Source organism: Hippocampus bargibanti, linkage group LG06, assembly GCF_051943395.1.
Source record: "Hippocampus bargibanti isolate YZ-2025 linkage group LG06, ASM5194339v1, whole genome shotgun sequence".
In the NCBI taxonomy this organism is placed as follows: domain Eukaryota; kingdom Metazoa; phylum Chordata; class Actinopteri; order Syngnathiformes; family Syngnathidae; genus Hippocampus; species Hippocampus bargibanti.
In genome coordinates this window covers 20,622,253-20,645,685 of record NC_142739.1, presented here as the reverse complement: position 1 = coordinate 20,645,685, position 23,433 = coordinate 20,622,253, and the positions used below count along the sequence as shown (strand labels likewise).

The 23,433-nt window shown below is 39.8% G+C and overlaps 1 protein-coding gene across 2 annotated transcripts in view; it reads left to right on the top strand.

Annotated features, from left to right (window-relative positions):
* LOC148896725 (lamin-A-like) overlaps positions 1–22,979 on the top strand; it is a 28,672-nt gene extending 5,693 nt beyond the window's left edge. For both annotated transcript variants that reach the window (XM_088997810.1, XM_088997808.1), the window contains exons 2-13: positions 1,234–1,604; positions 11,133–11,289; positions 11,672–11,797; positions 11,874–12,044; positions 12,921–13,046; positions 13,886–14,106; positions 16,153–16,465; positions 17,368–17,475; positions 17,586–17,705; positions 18,493–18,546; positions 19,627–19,794; positions 21,520–22,979. In XM_088997810.1, the coding sequence (XP_088853936.1) occupies positions 1,270–1,604; positions 11,133–11,289; positions 11,672–11,797; positions 11,874–12,044; positions 12,921–13,046; positions 13,886–14,106; positions 16,153–16,465; positions 17,368–17,475; positions 17,586–17,705; positions 18,493–18,546; positions 19,627–19,794; positions 21,520–21,555 (1,935 nt within the window). In that variant the 5' untranslated portion in view covers positions 1,234–1,269 and the 3' untranslated portion in view covers positions 21,556–22,979. The remainder of the gene's footprint in view (positions 1–1,233; positions 1,605–11,132; positions 11,290–11,671; positions 11,798–11,873; positions 12,045–12,920; positions 13,047–13,885; positions 14,107–16,152; positions 16,466–17,367; positions 17,476–17,585; positions 17,706–18,492; positions 18,547–19,626; positions 19,795–21,519) is intronic.
* Positions 22,980–23,433: the final 454 nt, after the last annotated feature.

The window sequence follows — 23,433 nt, the reverse complement described above, 5'->3', positions numbered from 1 at the left end:
TAAAAAAAAAAAAAAAAAACGCACTGACATTTCAATGATTTTAAGTTGGAGGCATGTGGAAAGTTTTTATCACTACTTTTTAAAAAAAGGCTCTTAATGCCAATACAACGAGGTTTATACTGGCTATGGACAGACCCTTAAAGGAAAACCGACGTCTCCGGACAAATTGTGTCCATAATTTGTAAAATGGCTTCAAATGACTTCTACTGAGCGTATTTTAATAAGATTCCACCGCATATAGCTATATTTTACGTTTAAGACTCGCGCTGAATATTCAGGAAGTCTTGTTTTTGAGTTGGTGACGAGTCCGTACGTGACGTCACTAAAGGAACGCCACTGACCGAAAAAAAGACACATGCAGTCCTTTCATCACGTCAATGTATTTTGCTGTACTTGTTTGGTCTGCAAACCTCGTGTTGCACCCAAAAGCCGGCAGAAGAGGGCGTCCAAGCTCCATGGAAGGAATTTATCAGCCTGTGGAAACGGGCTGATTCATTCCTCACAGAAGCTGGTCACCATTTTTCTGCCTCTTTTGTAGGACGCTACATTGCAGATGCCTCAAAATGACACAAAAGGACTTCTTTAATGGATTGCAAACATGTATGCTTTCCTCTTCAGAACTATTTGAATCATATTCATAACTGGATGTGTATCAAGAAAACATATTCTCCGAATCTGAAGCCATTGTTTTGATTCTCCAGCAATGCAAGACGTCTTGACGTGACGTCACGAACTGGGGGCGGGACCGTCTGAAAATGCCCAATTCGCAGCTCAATTTTTTGCAGATTTTGGACACTAAGTTATTTTTCTTGGTGTTTTGCATTTGAATAAAAATATCAGCCTGCGTGTTTTGGGTATTTTAGATGCTATAAAATGTTTTTCTGATGTCAGTTAAGAAACAAAAAAGTGATGTCGGTTGTCCTTTTAAAAAATAAATACATAAAAAAAATAATGATAAATACATAAAATTACCACAAAAAAAATCCCAATTCATCTAGGCGAATGAATGCATCCGAACACAGTCACTGCGTTTATTGAGAACCACATTGTTGCCGAAAAATATTTTTACCCAATAACATCAGGAATGACAATTTTAATGTGAGAGCGGTCAGCCGCCAACTGTATTTATTCATAAAAATTTTTAGGCCGCTATTTCTAGTTCACTTCTAGTTCTGCCGAGTCGCAGCGGATCTTTGAGCAGAATCTAACATGACCTTTTTGCAAACTCCGCAGTGACCGTTCCACTCCAAAGTCCTTGCCGCCATCGTCATGGAAACGTCGACCCAGAGACGCAGCCAGCGCGGTGCCAGTTCACCGGCCCGGATCACCCGCCTGCAGGAGAAGGAGGACCTTTGCAACCTCAACGACCGACTGGCCGTTTACATCGACAAGGTGCGCTCGTTGGAGTCAGAGAACGCGGGCCTGCGCCTGCGCATCACCGAATCCGAGTCGCATGTCACCCGAGACCTCAGCGGCATTAAGGCGGCGTACGAGGCCGAGCTAGCCGACGCCCGCAAGACCCTGGACCAGGTGGCCAGGGAGCGGGCCCGCTTGCAGCTGGAGCTGGGCAAAGTCAGGGAGGAGTACAAGGAGCTGAAAGCTAGGTAAGGAAGCTTGATGAATGTTTTTTTGTCATTTGGAGGGCTTACCTCAACATGACGATTATGATTAACCCCGCAAATAGGTCTCAAGAAGCTACGCACAAAACCACACAGAAAGTCATCCATTTTGGTTTGAACAGGGCGGCCATTGTTCGATAATTTCATAAACTCGACAATCCCACAGGATTTTGATCACTTTCATTTGAATTTGTTTGGTGCCTTTACACTAGTGACCACCAATTATTATTTTGAATTCAATTTCTTGGTCCGTTTCACTTCACTCACAAGACAATGTGCAAAAATGCGCCCACACCAGTGCCAGGGGTTTTTGTCCTTTTCACTCAAATTGCAGGACCCACAGAACATTAAGTTTTAGGACTACATAAACATTCAATGCAGAGTAAGAAACCTTACTCTCTTCTTTCATTAGAAAAAATAAATACATTCCTAAGTTATATGGGTCTGGAGTTATCTGAACTTGAAAAGGGGGCGGCTATACAAAATACAATACATACATATTGGTTTATATAGAGCTGCTTTAACAACAGCTGAAGCTGTAACAAAGTGCTAACATGGACAAAAGGCAAATGCTGCCCCCTTGTGGATGTGAAAAACTTTGCCAGAGCTCTGACCAGCGCTTTATCGGCACCCCCCACAAGAAAAAACAAAACCCGAATCAATTCGAGAATGGCAGCAAAAGAGTTAACATGAAATTTTGGTAGATGTCCATCATGAGGCGACCCACAAAATGTTAAAAACACAGGATTTCAGAAATTTCTGAAGCGCGCGTTATCCAATTAGACTTGGTCACATTAAGTTTGGTAGGCATGTCCATCATGAAAAGACCCACAAAAAGCCCCTCTGCAAATCACAAAGAAAGTTAGCCATTTTGTTTTGAAGCTTCCATTTTAAGTTTCAGCAATTTCCTTGAAGAATAGGAATGAAGTTGTTATGTATACATATGTATATGTTTTTAGTTTATTCCTTGCAGGCTGTTTGACTTCATCAATGTGACATTTGGCCAAGCCATCTTGGTTTTTGAAACTGACATTGTTAGATTATTTGATAGCACCCAAAGCCACATTTTCATGACGCACACGCACCGGAAGTCTGCCATTTGTAAATTTTAAAGCAGCTATTTGCAGATGCTTGTACTTCGGATTTAGAGACCTACTTTTAGGTGGGAGATCTGTTCTATTTTCTCAAATTTGCAAAAGAAATTTCGATCACATTTAGGCTTGTCATTGTCATGTATGTAAAATCTTTCGGCGGATGAATGTATGGAGCGGCCTGTGGATTGTCTTTAAATTAACATCTCCCATGTGTCGGATTATTTTGTGCAATGCCACAGGTAACACTGGCATCCCAGGAATGTCATGGAGCAGTTTAGGAAAGTTGCTACTAAGGATAGTATAGTGGACACTTAGAAATGCCCCCCCCCCCCCTTTGCAGAAGCTTTGTCTTTCCAGTTGTCTTTCAAAACGCAAAGTGATCAGCAGCTTCAATCTTGTAACGTGCAATGGCCAGTTGCGTTCCGAAATCACCCTGTTTGCACAGTTAGCAGCGCCTCCGGGCTGCTTTGTGTTTGATTGCCGCAGCGACCGTCAAACCTCAACCTTCCCTCGTGAGAGAGCGATTGGTGACTCAGCAGGGTTGATCTGATTGGCCAAGTTTGGAATGAGTGACTATTTGGGCAAATAGTAAAGTGTGTGTGTGTGTGTTCCCGTGAATAGAAAGTGTTAATGTAGAACTACTGCAGAGAACACATGTGGCATGGCTCTCAGCGCGCCGCTCCCTTTTTTTGCGGGCTAGGGTGAATATTTCACTTTTAAAATATGTAAAATATTAGATATTAACCATTCCTAACTAAACACTTTATTGCGATAAATATACAAATGAAAAAAAAATATAATTCTAAGTTTTAATTCATATTGTTTTCTCTTCACAAAATTGCATAAGTTCCTGCTCAAATTTCTATTGAATATTAATATTTGAAAATATTTAAATAGATTAGATTTTTGGGGGTGTTAATTTTAATCTTTTGTCTGTCTGTCTTGGGTATTTCAACAAATCTTACAGGAATACTTTTTTAGTCAAAGTTACATATGTATATAGTATTACAACTAATTGTGAATTTTTTGTGCCAAATTAAGTTTTTCCATTTTTCAGACTTGTTTCCTTTCTTGAATTTATTGTAAAACTATTTACACAATGTGCACCATTGATTTCATAAATACATTCATAATCCTTATTAATATTCAGTCACTTTACAGTATATTGTGATGCATTGTTTGTGGGATTTTTTTCTTTTATAAGTGTCTTTTTAGTGATACTTTCATTACCGTGGGCCATAACATTGATTGAGTACTCCGCTTGTTATTCTGTCTAATGGAGACAAAGTGAAGTTTATTTGATGGTTCTCAGTTGGCCGTTCACAAAAAAAGGATTTACCTGCTGGGTAACCTGCCAGTTAGGAGGGCGGCGGTTTTAGGGCGCGGCGGCAGAATGGAGGGCGTGAAAAAGATTTGTGAACACGCCGTGGCTGGACAAGCTTGAACGTGACGAGTTTGAATACATTGGCAACAACGGACGGAACAGAAAATTTACCATTTGTGGCATCTTTTTCCCCAGTGGATGCAAAATTGAGTGGACATGACCAAAATTACAAGATGTACAAAAATAGTTTTAATGTTGACAAGTTAAACAAAAATCAACATCTGTTTACCGAATAAACAACCATTTGAGCTGACATATTTTTGCACATAGAAGTCTCAAGGACCCATGCCCAAAATGAAACAGAAGCATGGCCGTTTTTGTCTTTTTTTGGGAGGGGCTATTTTTTTTTTAAACTGAAGAATTCAGCTAATACATCCCATAATGGAAGCAGTTACCCTCAACACTTAGGTGACTAGAGGTTGTGAAGCTTTTTTAAAGCTTTTTTTTATCATGAAATCTAACATAGGTGACAAGTTTGTTAGTTTTGACAATTATCGGAAAGTTTTTTTTTTTTTTTTTTTTTTTTTTTTTTTCACAAAATCAAGCAGACATGAAAGAATATGTATAATTTCTCTGGTCTGAAACTGAACAGGAAGTCAGCCATTTTAGTTTGGAACAGCCATTTTGGACATGGCTTGTTCTTTGGAGACTTGGCTTGCTCTTTGGAGAGTTAATTTGAATTTTTTTCATGACTGGTTGCACAAAAAAGTCTCAGACTTGTGTCAGAAATGAAACAAAAAATCAGACTTTTTTTGTTGTCGTTTATTTTTCCTCTTTTTTTAAGTGACCCTTGCGCGTGGTTTTATTTTGGAATGTGCTCACATGAGCCCCAAAAATTGTGAAGCTGTGAAGCCATCCAATGTGGTTGGATGATTAAAGGTTTTATCATTTCAAGCTCAATTCTTAAGGCTAACAATAAGGGATTGTTGTCTACCATGGAAATGTATAGCAGATGTGTCCAAACGCTGCTTTTTTTCTCTCTCCCACATTGTATAAATGAGGAGATTCGTCTGCACAACCCATTGGCATATGAAGTTCTTGGCAAGAGATTTGAAGTTGTGTGTGTGTGTGTGTGTGTGTGTGTGTGTGTGTGTGTGTGTGTGTGTGTGTGTGTGTGTGTGTGTGTGTGTGTGTGTGTGTGTGTGTGTGTGTGTGTGTGTGTGTGTGTGTGTGTGTGTGTGTGTGTGTGTGTGTGTGTGTGTGTGTGTGTGTGTGTGTGTGTGTGTGTGTGTGTGCGTGTGTGTGCGTGCAAAAGTTTATAGAAGTTTCCGTGGAAGTTTGGCATCAGCTCAGTTCTCTGTGAGTCACTGTAAATCAGTGTAAAATGGCGGATGAATGTTCCCAGTGGGCCACGGGTAAAAAAGCTGGTGGCTTTCCATTCACTGTGGCTTGTTATGTAACATGTAATAACGTTTCAATTTGAACCATATGAACGCTTTCATATTAGGACCACGGGTAGTTTTCCCAGAAGGCTGTACACTACGGCAGCTTTGACGTATAGCAAAATTATCCCCAGATGTATTTTTTCCATTACTAAAAATATATTATTTTACTGACCTGCATCACCTTTACTGTATGAGTGATCGTAAAATAATTGTTTACAAAAATATCTAATACCAAATCCCAGGAAAGCCTCATTAAATGGCACCACATCTTAATGTTATGATGAACATTTTTGTTGTGATATGACAATCGTCGGAAGAGGATTACAAACAGATAATCAAGATGAATGAATGAAATGTGAAAAACTACTCAGAACTCGTGACTCATTCTCTCCTGAATATCATTGCACAACCACACGGGGGATGTCACAGCGACACTTCGTATGACACACACACATGCAAACACACTCTTGAGTGACTGTGTTTGCCAAGCTACAGTGTTTGCATACAAATGAAGTTGAGTTTCTCGTGGCGACGCGCCAAACAAAATACATTGCTCCACCTCTTTTGTCAACACCCGGACTCCTCCACCTTCTTTCTTTTGCCTCCATCTAGCTTGCTTCTACTCGCTTTACGACACTCTCTTAGACAACTCGCGATTTGCTCTCTGCCACACCCTCTACCCACACTGCCCCCCCCCCCACTCCCCAGATCAACTCCGCCACAGCCTGGGGAGCCTTGAGGCATGCAGCGCTTTATTTGAAACTGGAAACAACCATGTTGTTTGTTCTCATCGTGGCGTTTGTTCTCATCACATTTTGCCTGCCGCGTAATACACACACACACACACACACACACACAATGCTGCACATTGTCCTCCACCCATTAAGTGAAGGTCATTTGACTGCTTCCATTTTACTACATTTTCTGCATAAGACCCTTATCTAGATCTTTGAGCTGTGATTAGATCAAAGAATCGCTACAAAATTTGGGAAAAAACCTGTTCGTTCTGTTTGGATGGGGACTCATTGGGAAAACTCCACCCACACCCATAGACACTCACAGACGCTCACCAGATGTGTGTGTGTGTGTGTGTGTGTGTGTGTGTGTGTGTGTGTGTGTGTGTGTGTGTGTGTGTGTGTGTGTGTGTGTGTGTGTGTGTGTGTGTGTGTGTGTGTGTGTGTGTGTGTGTGTGTGTGTGTGTGTGTGTGTGAGCGTGTGCGTGCGTGCGCGCGCCTGCGCGGGCCTGTGTGTTTGCCAAAAAGGTGTGTGTGTGCGCACACCAAATGCCTCACATGCTAAGTCCCCACAATTCTGCAAAAATTTGTATGTGTCTGTCTCTCTGTGCATCAGTGTGTCTGTGTCTGAGATTAATAGCTTGTAACCGTGCCTCCTCTCCACCCAATTGCAGTGCCCTGGGTGGCAACTGTTCACAACCAAAGTGGCACAAACAAGATGGCTCTGTGCCGGCCCCGTCCAGCTGTCCAAGCATAAGGTGGCGGCGAGTGGGGCCCAATTGTAACAAATGCTCTCTTCCATCAAAAAAGTAGCAACAGTCACCAAATGGTGAGCTCAGAACATCCAAATGTACTGCTCATGTTATTTGGCGTGAGGCATACAAGCTTTGCAAATAATTAAATGGATGATTGATTCAACTTGTGCTCTGCTGTTTAGTATACAAACTGTGCGTTTACACATGTGAGTGTGAAAAGCACTTTTCACACTGAAATCGGTCCTCACTTGTGTCAACGCACAATTTGTATCGTGACATGTTCAACAAAAATATTTCCATTTCCATTTTGTCTGCTGGGACTTAAAGTGTCTCATTTGTGTCGTATATGTGCTTTCTAATTCAGAAGATGTCTTTCTTAGCTAAATATGTAAAACAACACACAAGGGATTTGTCTGTTATACAATGTGGTTGAGTGACTTCTCGGAGCAAATTCAATAGTAGGAATTTGTCCAACATGGCTGCTTTAAAAACAAAATGGTCGGCTTCCTCTTCGGTTTGATTCATGAGTTCTTCAGCCCTTTTTTTTAATGTCCATCCAGATTTATGTCAATCTGCCAAAGTGGTCTATGAGGTTTTTATACACACTTCCCATGATGTGTTTGTGAAGGAATTTGCACAAAATACCTACTGTAAACCAAAATGTCTGACTTCTTGCTCAAGTTGGGCAATGTGTCCTGGAGATATTTTCGTGTGTCTTTCCCAGTTTGATCACTAAAGCTGGGAATACCTTGTTTGTTTTTTTAATTTTCAAATCATCCTCAAAATGAAAGTAGTATTTTACAATCGAATGGTTTAGTTTAACTCATTCACTGCCAGACGAAGTGCAAAAATGTTTCCACTCCAGTACCATGGTTTTTGTCATTTTCACTCAAATTGGAGGACCCACAGAATATTGAGTTTTAGGACTACATAGACATTCAATTCAGTGTAAGAAACCTTATACTTTCTTCTTTCATCAGAAAAAAAGAGTTAATTCCTATAGTATATGGGTCTGGAGTTTTCTAAGCTTGAAATGGGGGCCACTGTACAAAATGCAATACAATACATACATATTGATTTATATAGCGCTTTAACAACAGCCAAAACTGTAACAAAGCGCTAACATGGAAACAAGGCAAATGCTGCCCCCCCCCCCCTCATGGAAGGGAAACATGGCCAGGGGTTTGACCAGCGATTTTTTTTTTTATTTTATTTTTATTTTATTTTTTTTAATTAAAAAATATCGCATTCATTTTATCTACGGTAGGCTTATTTACAACATTTACAGTAATTAAAATGTGTAGTTTCAAAAATATTTTGCTTTGGTAAAATTTGGGGGACAGGCCACCTATCTTCCAATTGAACCCAACTAATTATAAATATAATTTTAATACATTTCGCATACTGTAGCATTTAAAAAACACCCACTGATTCTCTTTCCTCCTCTTTGTGTCATAGTGTAAAAAAAAAACAGGTTGTATACTGTATGTCACGTCTCGCGCATGCTAGTAGCCCTGACGTCGGGGTTGCCCTGGCAACACCAAAGCAAACCTGGGCAGAATGGGAAGCAGGAAGGGAGTTTTTTTATGCGCTTGTGGCTGGCGCGGTGGACAAAGATAGCTGCCTGTGAGTCATCGCTGAGTCTGGGAAGAGAGCCAATACATTCCTCCTCCTCACATTTCTCCTCTTTTATTCTTTCCCGTCTTTCTATTCTCACTCTCTCGCCTCTTCTACCCTTCTCACAGTATCACACAGGTTACCATCATCAACCACAACTATACTGAGACATAATCCACACATTTCATGAGCAAGCCTCAAAATGCTGAGCAACATTTGACGCCATGTTTTGCCCTTATTAAGTTCCATATGCACATAACTTGAGAATATTGCATTGTCTGTATTTGTAGGGGATACCAGCAAGTTTGCCAAAGTCATTAAATTTGCCCCAAAATGGCTGCTTCAAGTGAAAATGGCCGACATCCTTTTTTAACTTTGGGCATGTGGCCTTCAGATTTTATTCATTTATTTAGTTATTTATTTGTTTGTTTGTGTGCCCCAGGTCAACTGCCCCAGGTTTTGGGTGCTAATTTCTTCCCGGGAATCGGTGACATTCCAAAATTGTTTATTCAGAGGCCTCGTTCTTACACAAATCAGACTTAGATGATATAAACAGGCTGTCTTGCCTTCGGGAAGAGCTCATACACACAGACACTCGTGAAGATCTAAATAGTACATGACATCAAAGGACACAATTACGCACGCGCACGCTCGCGCATATACACAGTAAACCAACGGCATATGTGGTCCATTCCGCTGGGGACTGCAACTGTCACATTTATTCGACATGTGCATTATGTCTAACAAGGGCAAGATGTAATTTTTTTTCCCAATGGTTTTTCTCCATCGGAAATAATGGATGAAATACTGCAATGGGTTTTAGGTCACCTTTTAAAATCCATGGTTGTCGTACCAGTGCAAAAAGAAGTCAATTACAACTTGTACAATGTGTTCCACTTTACAACCTTATTGACCTGGCAATGTGCCGCTTTCCCATGCTTCATTTTGGATTAGTGTAGTTATTGTCTTGTTTGCAATCACTGATTTTATTTTGTGATTAAAAAAACATGCATACAGGGTCTCCAATGAATCCATTATGGCGAAACCATACAATCACGCTTTATCATTCTTTATCAGAAGACAACAGTTGTTATTTGTCCTATCTTGAGACACGTTAGTGTCCTTATTGACGCTGACTGCTACTTTTTAGCTCATCTCAATATTGAAGAATTCTTGAAAAAAAAACAAAGGTGGCAATTTTCAGTACAGCACTGTTATATTCTTGTCTACTTTTTGATGGCCTTGGCTTGCATTTTGTGTTCATGTATGTCTGGTCAATATTTGTACTGGTATATGAATCATGTAAAATCCTTAATACATTCATATGTTCATTTAAGGTAAAAATTATGCCATTAAACTTGAATGCTCCTGTTTCCCAATAGAATATATATACAGTAAAGTCTCGTTATATCGATATTCAAGGGAGTCCGAAAAAATATCGATATAACCGTGACTATCGATATATCCGACCCTGTTTGCATGTAATTTTCTCCGTGCGTGCATAGAAATAGTATCGATATAACCGTGACTATCGATATATCCGATATCGATATAACGAGACTTTACTGTATATAAATAAATATAGATGTGCCTGTGAGGTGGGGCATCCTTGGAAAAATAATTTCAGCTTGTTCGTGGAAAAAAAACATCATTAGCATAACGTACAGTATAAATAGGCACCACGAGTCAATGTTTACCATGATTGCTTTCCACTGTGCTCCTTTGTGGTTTAACACAAATGATGCCCATGTTGTGTTTATTTGTGTTGTTAAGTTTGCCAGTTGATTTTTGAAATACAAGCTGCCCGAGGGCTAAGCATAATTAATTAATACTGCAACCGAATCGCTAACTTGGCACTGAGTATCACTTTGCTGTATTTTTTGTTTTGTTTTGCTAGTGTAGTCAGTGCCCGTCAGAAAAGTGCACAATACTGTCAGACCCCCCTTTGCCCCCTCCATGGCACCTTTTGTGTTCACGCTAGCATTGGTGCTAATGTTGATGATCAAAATGGTCAAGCGCTATTAGCATTTAGCATATCGTTTGATAGTTTAGCCTCTTTAGCTTCTGGCCCTGTCTGTCCCCATTCAAGCCACAATAAGTCACGGTAACAAGATACAACGGAGAACTTCCCCTGGGAGCAAATTGAATTACAGGGATCTTGTTTCTGTCTATTTTTCCTGCCAGCAGTCTTTGTGAATCTGCACATATGTGGCAAACTTGAATTCTCCTCACTGAATGACTTGAGTTTAATGGGTGCTTACCAGCTAATTTCAGGCTAATTGCAGCGTGTTGGTGGCAACATGTGGAACACGTGTTAAAGTACAAGGCATTTAGAGTCATGCGGTGTAACGCCAGCACATGATTTTGAATAGGGTGGATACAAAAAGATCAGTAACCAGAAGCCCCATGTGCTTTTCCAGCTTTAGGAATAATTTGGAACAAATGTGATACATTCCAGAATGTTTAGGGGAATATTTTCCACAATGAAGTGTCCATAGTATGTTTTTGACATCGTCATCTTGGTGTTGGTGGTGTGTCGGACAGGAACAGCAAGAAGGAGTCTGACTTGGATGCAGCTCTGGCCCGCCTCCGGGACCTGGAGGCTCTGCTTAACTCCAAAGATGCCGCCTTGAGTACAGCCCTCGGCGAGAAGCGTACTCTGGAGCTCGAGATCAAGGAGCTCAAGGCTCAGCTAGGCAAGGTAAACAAAAGACTGGGCCTATTTGAATCGCTGGTTGAGGGTTGGGAGCTGACTTTATGAAGGAATATAAAGTTGCCTCATTGCTCCACCCAGTGGCACGTTCAGAAATTACTTGTTGGATGGATGGATAGATACTTCAAATTGTATAACAAATCATTTGACATACTTGAAGTACCTATAAATCCGTTTCCATTTCTGTTTCTTCCTTGTCCTTCATGATTACATCCCTCCTCTCAGAGAACCATTCTTTGCCTTATAATCAGATCCACAACCTGTTTTTTTTTCCTGCTGGGAATCCGAGCATGAAATAGCAACATTGGTCTTACACCTTGAAAAGTGAAAGAAAGCAACTATGGTATGTGGTTGTCTTTGACCCCCTTAGTTGGACGGCGCCCTGGCAGACGCCCGTCGTCAGCTTCAAGATGAGATGCTTCGTCGCGTGGATGCCGAGAATCGTCTGCAGACAGTGAAAGAGGAGCTGGAATTCCAAAAGAACCTCTACAATGAGGTGTCAGCTTTTGTCCGATGAGCCGGCAGGTTGTTTTTCCCTGAATGAATGACCGATGGGACATTATGCGTCGCAGGAAATCCGCGAGTCCAAACGTCGTCACGAGTCTCGCATGGTGGAGATCGACAGTGGGCGGCAGCTGGAGTTTGAGAGCAAACTGGCAGAGGCCCTGGCCGAGCTGAGGGCTCAGCATGAGGATCAGGTTGGACTTTACAAAGCCGAGCTGGAGAAGACTTACAACGCCAAGGTAAATTGCAGCTTGGCGCCACCTGTTGTTCAAGCTTTGACATTGATTGGCCCTTACAGAAGAATGTGTTCATAAACAAACCACAAACTCGTCAATCTGTTTTATGGCTAAAACCAACGCTAGTGTCTAACCCTAGCTATAAACCCTAAACCCTAACACTAATCCATAACACCCTAACCGGGACTTCTCGCTGGGAAAGCTAAGCACTGACTTTAACTCCTAATGCTAACCGCTAACCCAAGCCCCCATTGCCTTAATTGTAATGCTAATGCTAACCACAATAGAAATGCTTACCAATAACTCCTAGCCTTTATGATAACAGATACAAAATCATTCACCCACTCATCAGTATGGCCATTAGTAACTTCTAACCCAAATAGCTTTATTAACTGCCAACACTTATGCTAATGCCAACTGTAGCCACTAACATCTAACTCTCAACTCCAGTGCAAATGGTAAAAACAAATCCTAACTCTAACCACTCTGCTGCTTTAAGAGTAAAGTAAATGTTAACAAGTAACTCTGGTTTTGGTTATTTGAGAGTTTTTCCTTCACATGCTATTCAAATGATCTGGTCATTTGCAAACTGTGCGGAATTCTGATATTGACTTGTTGTTGTCCTCACCTGCCCTGAACCAAAGTCCAGAGCTAATTGCTGAAGCCAATCCCAAATGTAGTGCTAACACTAATTCCTTTCCCCTAATGCAATGCTAACCACCAACACTTAAGCTAACTTAGTTTCAATGTGATCCACAATCAAAAGCATTCAAGCCAAAACCTTAAGCCCAAAGAGTAACTCGAAGTCCTTTGATCCGATTATTGTGTCAAATTTGGGGCTCAATTCACCTCCATTTAATCTCATCCCGTCGTCATCAGTTGGAGAATGCTCGGCAGTCGGCTGACCGAAACAGCCACTTGATGGGCGCTGCGCATGAAGAGCTACAGCAGACACGCATTCGAGTGGAGGGCTTGTCGGCTCAGCTCAGTCAGCTGCAGAAACAGGTGGGCGCGCACACAAACATGCTCATATGCTGCGCTTGAAAATGACTGTAATTTCCGGTGTATAAGGCGCACCCCCAACAAATGGAGTATTTTAATTTTTTTCCTTATATAAGGCGCACCGGACTATGAGGTGCACCTTCAATGAATGAAAAAACGTTTTCCAAATATAATATATAAATATATCCAAGTTTTCAAAAAACTTATAAGGCTGGGGTTACACACTACTTATCTACAGAGGGAAATGGAGTCAGTGGCTGCTGACAGTTGTTGTGAGACCTGTTGTGACTCAATTTTACTTCACATATAATACGCACCTGCGTATAAGGTGCACCTTATATGCAGGTGCACCTTTTGAAGAAAATGGGTGCGCCTTATACACACCTTATACACCGTAAAATACGGTATTTTAAAATAAAAAATTATGTTGCTTTTTTTTTTTTTAATTATCTTAATATTCACTGCCAAATTAAAATCCAAATAGTACCATTTGTATTTAAATTGGAAAAAAATGTATTAAAGAATAATAATGTTAAATATAAGAGACTTTACATAGAGAGACTATCGAGAGAGGGAGTAAAAAAATAAGTGGTGAATGCAAAGACAATGAAATGCCTCTTAAAAAATAAAATAAAAACATGTTTTTTCATCTTTTGATTATTATTATACACCGGAAAATACAGTAATAACGATAATATTAATGACTGGATAATCCCTAAAATTAATTTACTGTGCTACTCTCTTGCCAGTTAGTCTTTAAAACAACACCAACCCTTAGGTCAGGTCCGTTTTATTTTAAGCCTCCTTGTATATAAATTTTAAACTTCTCTCTCCCTGCGCAGCTGTCCCTGAGTGAGGCAAAGGTGCGCGAGTTGGAGGAGACACTGAGCCGGGAGCGCGACTTGATGCGGCGTCGCATGGAAGACAAGGATCGCGAAATGGCCAAAATGCAAGCGCGCCTGCACCAACAGCTGGATGAGTACCAGGAGCTCCTTGACATCAAACTCACCCTGGACATGGAGATCAATGCCTACAGGAAGCTGTTGGAAGGCGAGGAGGAGAGGTGAGGACATGGTGACGGTTGTAATAGTGAAATACAGTCATACCTCGGCTTATGAGCACCTTGGCTAACGAACTTTTCGGCTTACGAATGTTAAATTCACGAGAATTTAATCTTGTCATGCAAACTATTTTTCGGGATACACACGGAACGCCACAATGAGTGATGTGTCGTTCGCGAACGAGACCGTTCTCCTAATAAGGAAATGGCTGCCGACTTTTTTGTCCTCTATTCCCCGCCCCCAGTCTTTGGTTAAAGCCGCACGTGATTGGTCAAGAACGCAGCAGTGAGGGGGGGAGGTTTACAGAAACACAGAGTTGCAAATATAAGTAGATAGTCAGACGACAGAGAGAGTGAGAAAATGAATAGAAGACACAGTGAAATTTGGACTCGTTTCAACTTTATTGATAGGCAGAATGTAGACTGCAAGGTTAAAATATCTCATCAATTTTAAGAGAAAGGACAAGCAAGGGAATCAGCGTGTCTGCCTGCATCTGTTGCTGTTGCAATATCACAACTTCCAATATGTACAACCCAGAGCTCCTTGAGACACTTCATGCAGAAAGCTATCAACCCAGCTAAACAGAACACAATTGATGAGGAACTAGGTAAAATTATTGCAGAGAAAGCACGGCAATTTTACTCGGGTATCGTCAAGAGGCAACCTGGAAGTTTGTCATCCATTGATGATTTCAAGGCCAGCCACGGATGGTTCGAGAACTTTAAGCGTCGTATAGGGATTCATAGTGTCATTCGTGATGGTGAGGCAGCCAGTTATGACGATAAAGCTTACAAGGAATCATTCCTCGAGATGGTAGAAGAAGGCTACGTTCCTTATCACGTGTTTAATGCTGATGAAACTGGTCACTCCATTCCATCAAGCAATCAACGACCATCACAAAAGTAAATAAAATTACTTTATTAAATGGTACAGTTTATTTAATTACAATATCCTAGCACATTTGTTACACATGAAATAAGGTATATTTTGTGTAGCTTTAATGCTTAGAAAATTAAAAAGTAGAAAATCATGTTTTATGGGGACCTGGGAACAGATTATTTCATTTTAATGGTTTCCTATGGGAAATTAATGTTTTGGATACACACTTTTCGCCTTACACACTCTGTCTGGGGACCAATTAAGTTTGTAAGCCAAGGTATCTCTGTACTGTACTTCAACCTAAAATTGGAATCATTTTTATTGTGAACTAAAATACAAATAGAAAATGTTTTCAAAAGAAACAAAAAGGAATCTTATATTAATTACAACAAATTATAGCTATTCCAAAAATATCTCCATTTAATAATGTGCTGATTCATGACCTTTTGGGGTTCGTTTTAATTGTATTTATTTGGGTGTTGCTATACATCCACACAGAAGGTCAAACTATTTGACAATTGCAATTTAATTTACTTTATTTCACAATATAAAGGCTTTTTTATATCATGCACTTGACAAATATTATATATATTTTCTGGTGTAAAGGCGCACCCACAATGAATGGTGTATTTTCAAACGTTTTCCATGTATAAGGCGCACCTTCAATGAATGAAAAGTTTCCCAAATATATAAAAGTTTTCCAAATATAAGGCACACCACATTATAAAGTGCTACAATAGAGGCTTTAGGTTATGCACTACTGATCTACAGAGGGAAATTCAGTCGTGGCTGCTGACAGTAGTTGCGAGACATGTTGTGGCGCAACATTTCTTCACATATAAGGCGCACCTGCGTATAAGGCACAGTTTCATCTTTTGAAAAAAATCAAGGCTTTTGGGTACGCCTTGTACACTGGAAAATACGGTACATTTCAAGTATACTATGTTGAAAAAAAGAATTAATTAGCAAGAATTAATGCTTTAGTTAATAAACTAAAAGCCAAGCAATAAAAAATACAGATTAAACAAATTATCAAACTCGCTATAAAAACCAACAAAAACTGACTGAATGGAAGAAAAATGAAAATGGAAGAAAAAAAATCAAACTATAATGACAAATGTTAAATATTATGAGGGTGCCTTCATTGCAGACTCTGCCTCTTCCCTCAGGTTGCAGCTGTCTCCCAGCCCTCAGCCCGGCCGAATGACGGTGACGCGTAGCTCGGGCTCGTCCCACAGCCACAGTACCAGCCGCCTGCTTCACGCCACGCCCGGCATCGCCTCCAGCAGCCGCACGTCCTCGGGAGCCACCAAGAAGCGTCGTCTCAATGACAACGACAGCGACACATCCAGCTTGGCGGTGGTCGGGGGTACCGTCACCAAGACGCGCATCATCCAGCACGCCGCTGCCAGCGGACGTGTCACTGTGGATGAGGTGGATCAAGAGGGGAAGTACGTGAAGCTCAGCAACAAGAGCGACGAGGTGAGCGCCCGAGATTGACACTCACAAAAAATGTTTAGGATAGATAAAATGTGTTATTATTATTATTATTATTATTATTATTATTATTATTAATACATTTAATTTCTAAGCGCCTTTCAAAACTCTTAAGGACACTTTACAATACAATCGGCTGTAATTTCCAGATCAACTGTAAAAGGCTGTTCATTGTGGAGAATCGATGATGCTCAACATGCAGCCAATTTAGGAATTGTTGTTATTATTATTATTATGCTGATTGTGATAACAAAACTGATACAAAAACATTATTATTATTGTTGTTACTATTATTATTGTTACGATTATTATTATTATTATTATTACTATTATAGTAATAATAATAAAAACTAATATTATATATGATGATGATTGTTACTATTACTATTATTATCATCAACATTATTATTATTATTGTTGTATTATTATCATTACTTTTTTATTACTATTATCATTATCACCATCAATATTTTAATAATTATTACTATTATCATTATCATTATTATTACTATTATTATTATCACGATCATTATCATTACTATTGTTACTATTATTATTATCATGATCATAATACTAATACAGTAATAATTATTATCACCATTATTATTATTGTTACCATTATTTTTACTATTATTATTATCATCACTATTATTATTATTATTATTTATTATTATCAGAATCATAATTATTTTAATACTAATTATAATTATCATTGTTCAATATTGTTATTGTTACTATATTATTATTATTGTTACTATTAATACTATTGTCATTATCATTATTCTAATAATAATTATTTTTATTATAATTATCATCATCATTGTTATTATTGTTATTGTTATTATTGTTGTTGCTAATGAGTACGTGTGACGTTTCTTACCCGCAAGGACCAATCCCTGGCTGGCTGGCAGTTGAAGAGACAAGTGGGCGGAGGCGCTGCCATCATCTACAAGTTCCCCCACAAGTTCACCCTGAAGGCTGGAGCCACCGTCACTGTAAGATACACAAAGATTTCTTTTCCCGCATCTAAATTCACCTTTATTGACAGTTACAAGACAATAAACAAATAAATTGCTAGCACAATTGACCTTTAACCTTTCCAAAGGTGTGGGCGGCATCAGGTGGCGGAACCCACTGCCCCCCTTCGGATCTGGTGTGGAAGAGTCAAGATTCGTGGGGAACCGGCGACGTCCTGCAAACCATCCTCATCAGTGCCGCTGGAGAGGTGAATCTGAAAAAGGGAGCACTTAGCTTGTTGTTACCGTGTCGTTTTATGCAAACCTTATTTTCGAGGGCTTACGAAACATTTTGTCACTGAATTAACCTCAATTTATTTTGCTTATTTTAAACTCATTTACTGCCAGACATGTCCAAAAATGTGACCACTCCAGTGCCAGGGTTTTTGTCATTATCACTCCAATTCCAGAACCCACAGAATATTGAGTTTTGGGACTACATAAACATTCAATGCAGCGTAAGAAACCTTAGACTCTCTACTTTCATCAGGAAAAAAAAGAGTTAATTCCTAAGTTATGAGTGGTGACCTTTGAAATTTGGGTTGCGGTACAAAATACAATGCAATACATAAATATTGGTTTCGAAAGCATTTTAACCAAAGCGCTAACATAGACAAAAGGCAATTGCTGCCCCCTTGTGGAAGGGAAAAAACATTGCCAGAGGTCTGACCAGCGCTTTATCGACTCCCCTGTAAGAAAAAACAAAACGTGAACACATTCCGGAAGGCACTCCACTTCATATTTTCAATTCGGGAATGGCAGTGAATGAGTTAATCCCCATCTTTTTTTAAAAATCAGTCATCTTTTTGACAGTTTACCTTTTTTTATATTTCTTATATTTTATTTGAACCCTACATCAACAAGAAACCAAAAAAAGCGGTTGTAAAAAAAAAAACAAATAAAATACTGAAAACCTCAATGAAAATGTGTGATTTATTCAAATTACCAGTGTCTTTGAATGCATCGTGAATGACAACTTTTGTGTTTTTCCACAAGGAAATGGCCAGCCGGAAAGTGACCCGCACCCTCTTCCAGGAGGATGACGATGATGTGAGTATTCAGTATTTAATGTTTTTGTCACACCCCCACAATCATCCTAGCGAAGTTCAAGGACATCTCCGTAGAAGTTGCGTCCATAATTTGTAAAATCACTTCAAATGACTTCTACTGAGCGCATTTTACAAAAATTCCACCGAATATAGCTATATTTTACGTTTTAATAATAATAATAATACATTTCATTTATAAGCGCCTTTCAAAACTCTCAAGGACACTTTACAGTCACAGGATATTTTTTCTACGGGTGAGCAGCGGCAGCCACACGCGCCAGTGTTCACTCAACCTGGAAGTAAGACTTGTACTGAATATTCAGGAAGTCTTGTTTTTGAGTTGTTGACGATGCCCGAAGTGACGTCACGGAGGGAACGCCCCTGACCGAGAAAGCAACACACAATGCATTTTGGGTACTTTGTTTCATCTGAAAACATCGTGTTGATCGCGAAATTAGAAGGAAAACTACATCACTAACGCAATGGTGAATCGTATGTCGCAGCCAATTGCGGTAACACGCATAAAGAAGGTGTAAGCTTACACAAATTCCCAGCGGACAAATCAGCCCACCGAGCTTGTGCGCCATCTTGTGCATTTTCTGGGCGCTACATCGGAGTCCAAATCATTACCGGTTTCATCGCTTGTAGACGGCTCAAATGGATACGGAAGGACTTCTTTAATCGATTGCAAACATTTATGCTTTCCTCTTCAGAACTATTTGAATCATAGTCATCACTGAATGAGTAACAAGAAAGCATCTTCTCCAAATCTAAACTCTCTGAAGCCATTGTTTTGATTCTGGAGCAAGGCAGTGTGTGATCCATAGTGATGTCATGAACAAGGGGGTGGGACTTTCTGAATCTCCCCAGTTTCGAGCTCATTTGTGGCAGTTTTGGGACACTAAGTCATTTTTATTGGTGTTTTGCATTTGATTGAAAATATCATACTGCGTGTTTTTGGGTATTTTAGATGCCGTAAAACGTTTTTCTGACGTCAGTTAGGAAACCAAAAAAATGGTGTCGGTTGTCCTTTAAATGTGCACTGATGACCGCTCTTTGGTCTCCTCCGGTCCCTTTGCAGGGCGCTCACAGCACCAGCGGCGAGAATGAGTATAACCTGCGCAGTCGCACGGTCATCTGCGACACGTGCGGCCAAACGGCCGACCGCGGCCACGGCAGCCACGGCAGCGGAGGGCCCGAAGGCCTCGTGGGACATTCCTTTTTCATGGCCGACAACCTGCCCAGACAGGTAAAGTACTTGTATGAATTAACAAGGAAATGCAGTTTTTTTCCCAACGTTTTCGGACTTCCCCACGTTTTTTAAAAACATTTTCTTTTAAGAACTACTCATAAAATAACTGTTAATGTCAAATGTATACCCCCCCCCTGTGTGTCTGATATTTTTTTTCTTGTGAATAGTTGTTTTCTTAAGTGAACCGATTTTCAAACCGATAAACACGTTAAGGCAAAAATTAGTGCATCCAAAAGATAGACAACCAAATGAAAAACAAAGTAATGTAGTTTATTCCATACATTGTAAGAATGAAAATTGTAAAGAGGAGTACATTGGGGAGACTCAACAAATTCTCAAAAAAGACTTTATCAACATCGCAGGGATAATATAAGTGGGCCTCAATCGGCAGTACATTTGCACCTAAAAGCTAGCAACCACTCATTTGACGACAATGAGGTTAAAATCTTAGCAAAAGAACATAGATGGTTTGAAAGGGGGGTAAAAGAAGCGATTCTTATAAAACAACAAAATCCTTCATTAAACCGGTCTGGTGGGGTGAGGTTCAATTTGGATCGTTCATACAATAGCCTGCTTAGGCAAAACAGGTTAGGCAACTTTCGTAATATTGATGAGGGGCGTTATGCTGATGAGGTGATACCGGTGGGAGTGGGGGTAATAGGCCAGTCGTTAGTCAGGAATGTAGGAACAATCAGTGGGGCCACAACCTGAGAGTAGGGACCTATCATAGCTGTGTCCGACGCCACCATGTCTGGACATTAGGGATATATAAATAGGGCCGACACGACCAGTCAGACTTTAGTTCGCTGACGAAGCCTCTTGGATAGGAGGCGAAACGTCCGAAACCTTCAAATTTGTACAGATGACGGCTGAAGAAACCTTCTCATCGAAGCATCTAAAATACCCAAAACACGCAGTAAGATATTTTTATTCAAATGCAAAACACCAATAAAAATTACTTAAAGTGTCCAAAAAAATTGAGCTGCGAATTGGCCATTTTCAGAAAGTCCCGCCCCCAGTTCGTGACGTCACGCCAAGACGTCTCGCATTGCTTGTGAATCAAAACAATGGCTTCAGATTCGGAGAATATGCTTTCTTGTTACACATCCAGTTATGAATAGGATTCAAATAGTTCTGAAGAGGAACGCATGCATGTTTGCAATCGATTAAAGAATTTATTTGTGCCATTGTGAGGCAACATTGGGGGAAAATCTCTGACCCAAAAAAAGAGGCACAAAATGGCGACCTCCAGTGGCCATCTCTGCTTCCACAGGCTGATATATTCGTTATATGGCGCTTGGACGCCCTCTTCTGGCCTTCTGGCGGCTTTTGGGTGCAACACGAGGTCCCCAGACCAAACAAGTACAGCAAAATACATTGACGTGATGGAAGGACCGCTGCAATGCGTCTTTTTTACGGTCAGGGGCGGTCCTTTAGTGATGTCACGTACGGACTCGTCACCAACTCAAAAACAAGACTTCCTACTCAGCGCAAGTCTTAAAACGTAAATATCGCTATATGCGGTGGAATCTTTGTAAAATACGCTCAGTAGAAGTCATTTGAAGCCATTTTACAAATTATGGACACAACTTGTCCGGAGGCGTCGCATCGGTTGTCCTTTAAGGGAAATTTCAGAAATCTGCTCATATTTTCCACCTTAGAATTTTTTGATGCCCAAATGTTGTGATATTAAGACTGTCACTTGTTCTTCTGTCCTTTCAGAGTCGCGTCAAGCCTGAGAACTGCACGGTCATGTAAAAACAAACTTGGCCCCCCGTCTCCAATTGCGCAATTATGACCTGATATCACCTCTGGGATCTTTTTTTTTCTTCCCACCATGACCTTCATTTTTTTTAATCATGAATCCACGATAAACTTCTCTGCTGCTTGAAGCTTGCTTGAGGATCACAGGAGCTTGCTTATGTATCATCTGTTTTTGCATGTATGCTAACGCATGTGCTAATGCTAACAGACACATGCAGTCCACTCAAGGTCACATTTATTGCTGTCAAAAGTCAACACGCACAAATGGTGGACTCCAACGCAAAACATTAGCAATTTTTCAAGTGGTGACAAACTACAACGTTGGAATTCCAAATTCTCACGAACTGTCATGAAAAATATCCAGTCCAATTTTTTTGTTTGTTTGTTTTTTGGTGGGTTGCAATTTTTTTTCCACAATGGCTGCGCATTTTCAGCTTCATACTTGAATAAATGTGTAGGTTTTGGGGAAAACGAGATGAAAAAAAAATCATGTTCTTGGTATTATTGGCCAATAGTGCAATTGACATCATTTTTACATTCTCTGTCACAATATTTGTACTTGTTAGAAAAATTAATTTGTTGTCCATAAATGTCCAAATAGGTCTTTGTCAAATAGGCTACATGCTAACACTCTGTGCATACCTTGATATAAAAACATCAAGTGAAGCCAATGAGGCTCGTTTATGACGCCGTTGCTTGCGACTCATCATTCATGAATGCAAACAAACCTTTTTATTTTCACCATTGCATAATTGGAATTATGCCTAGACAAAATGTTGTTTTTTTTAATCTCAGGGCAAACATTTCTATTTGGACTTTTTTTAACAAACAACTTTCATTTCTGCCATTTCCTGGTTTGACCTAATTTTCCAAATTTTTAATGGCTATTTTTTTTCCCACCATTTTTTTCCATCTTTTTTTGTTGTGCTCGAACGCCACAAAAACGATGACTTTTGGATTGGGTGTCCTTGTATGTGTCTGGTGCCACAGTTGAGCATTTACAGCAGTTATGCAATCATTGATTATTTTTGGCATGCCTTGATGCTTTTTTGCTGGCTTTTTTAAAACACTCTTTTTCCTTCAACTTTTGCCTTGACGGAACATTTGTACTGTATTCGAGTAGCTTGTCAGCCAAAGAAAGCATCGCCGAGCGCTTATTGGAAAATACTTGATAGCTTTTTTTGGGCGTTTTTTTTTTTTTTTTTTTTTTTTTACTTAAAAGTGCCTTCCAGTTCTATTCAAAGATTTGCAATTAACATAGTTGATGTGTCACATAAACGCTGTTATTGGAAATGTTTTGAATGTTTGGAAATCTGCCAAATGAAATGCTTGCTGTTTTGAAATATTATGTCTGTCTTTATATTCTTCAATATTGGATTATTTTTGTGCTTCTTTTCCAAATAAAAGTGTCAAACAAATGCTCATGGATACACCATAAATGTGTTTTTTATATCAAAATATCAAAAATATGATCACATCTAAAAATGTATACATGGAAGAAGCCAGAAAACTTATTTGCAGGCTCGTCAAGGAAATTTTGTGGGCCTCAAATAATTTAATTTGGAAACTGTTTTGACTGAGGAAAAATGTTTCTTGTGATTAAAATAATGTATTTCTTATGTCTGTGTAAACTGTGTAAGCGTACAGGAGTGGTCCATCGATGAGAAGGTTTCTTCAGCCGTCATCTGTACTTCTTTGAAGGTGTCGGACTTTTCGATTCTTACATTTTAGTTCCCTGATGAAGCCTCTTGGATAAGAAGAGAAACGTCCGACACCTTCAAACGAGTACAGATGACGGCTGAAGAAACCTTATCGACAATTTATTTCTTATGCTGTAACATTTGGGAAAATGACATTTTGTCAAAAGTACAT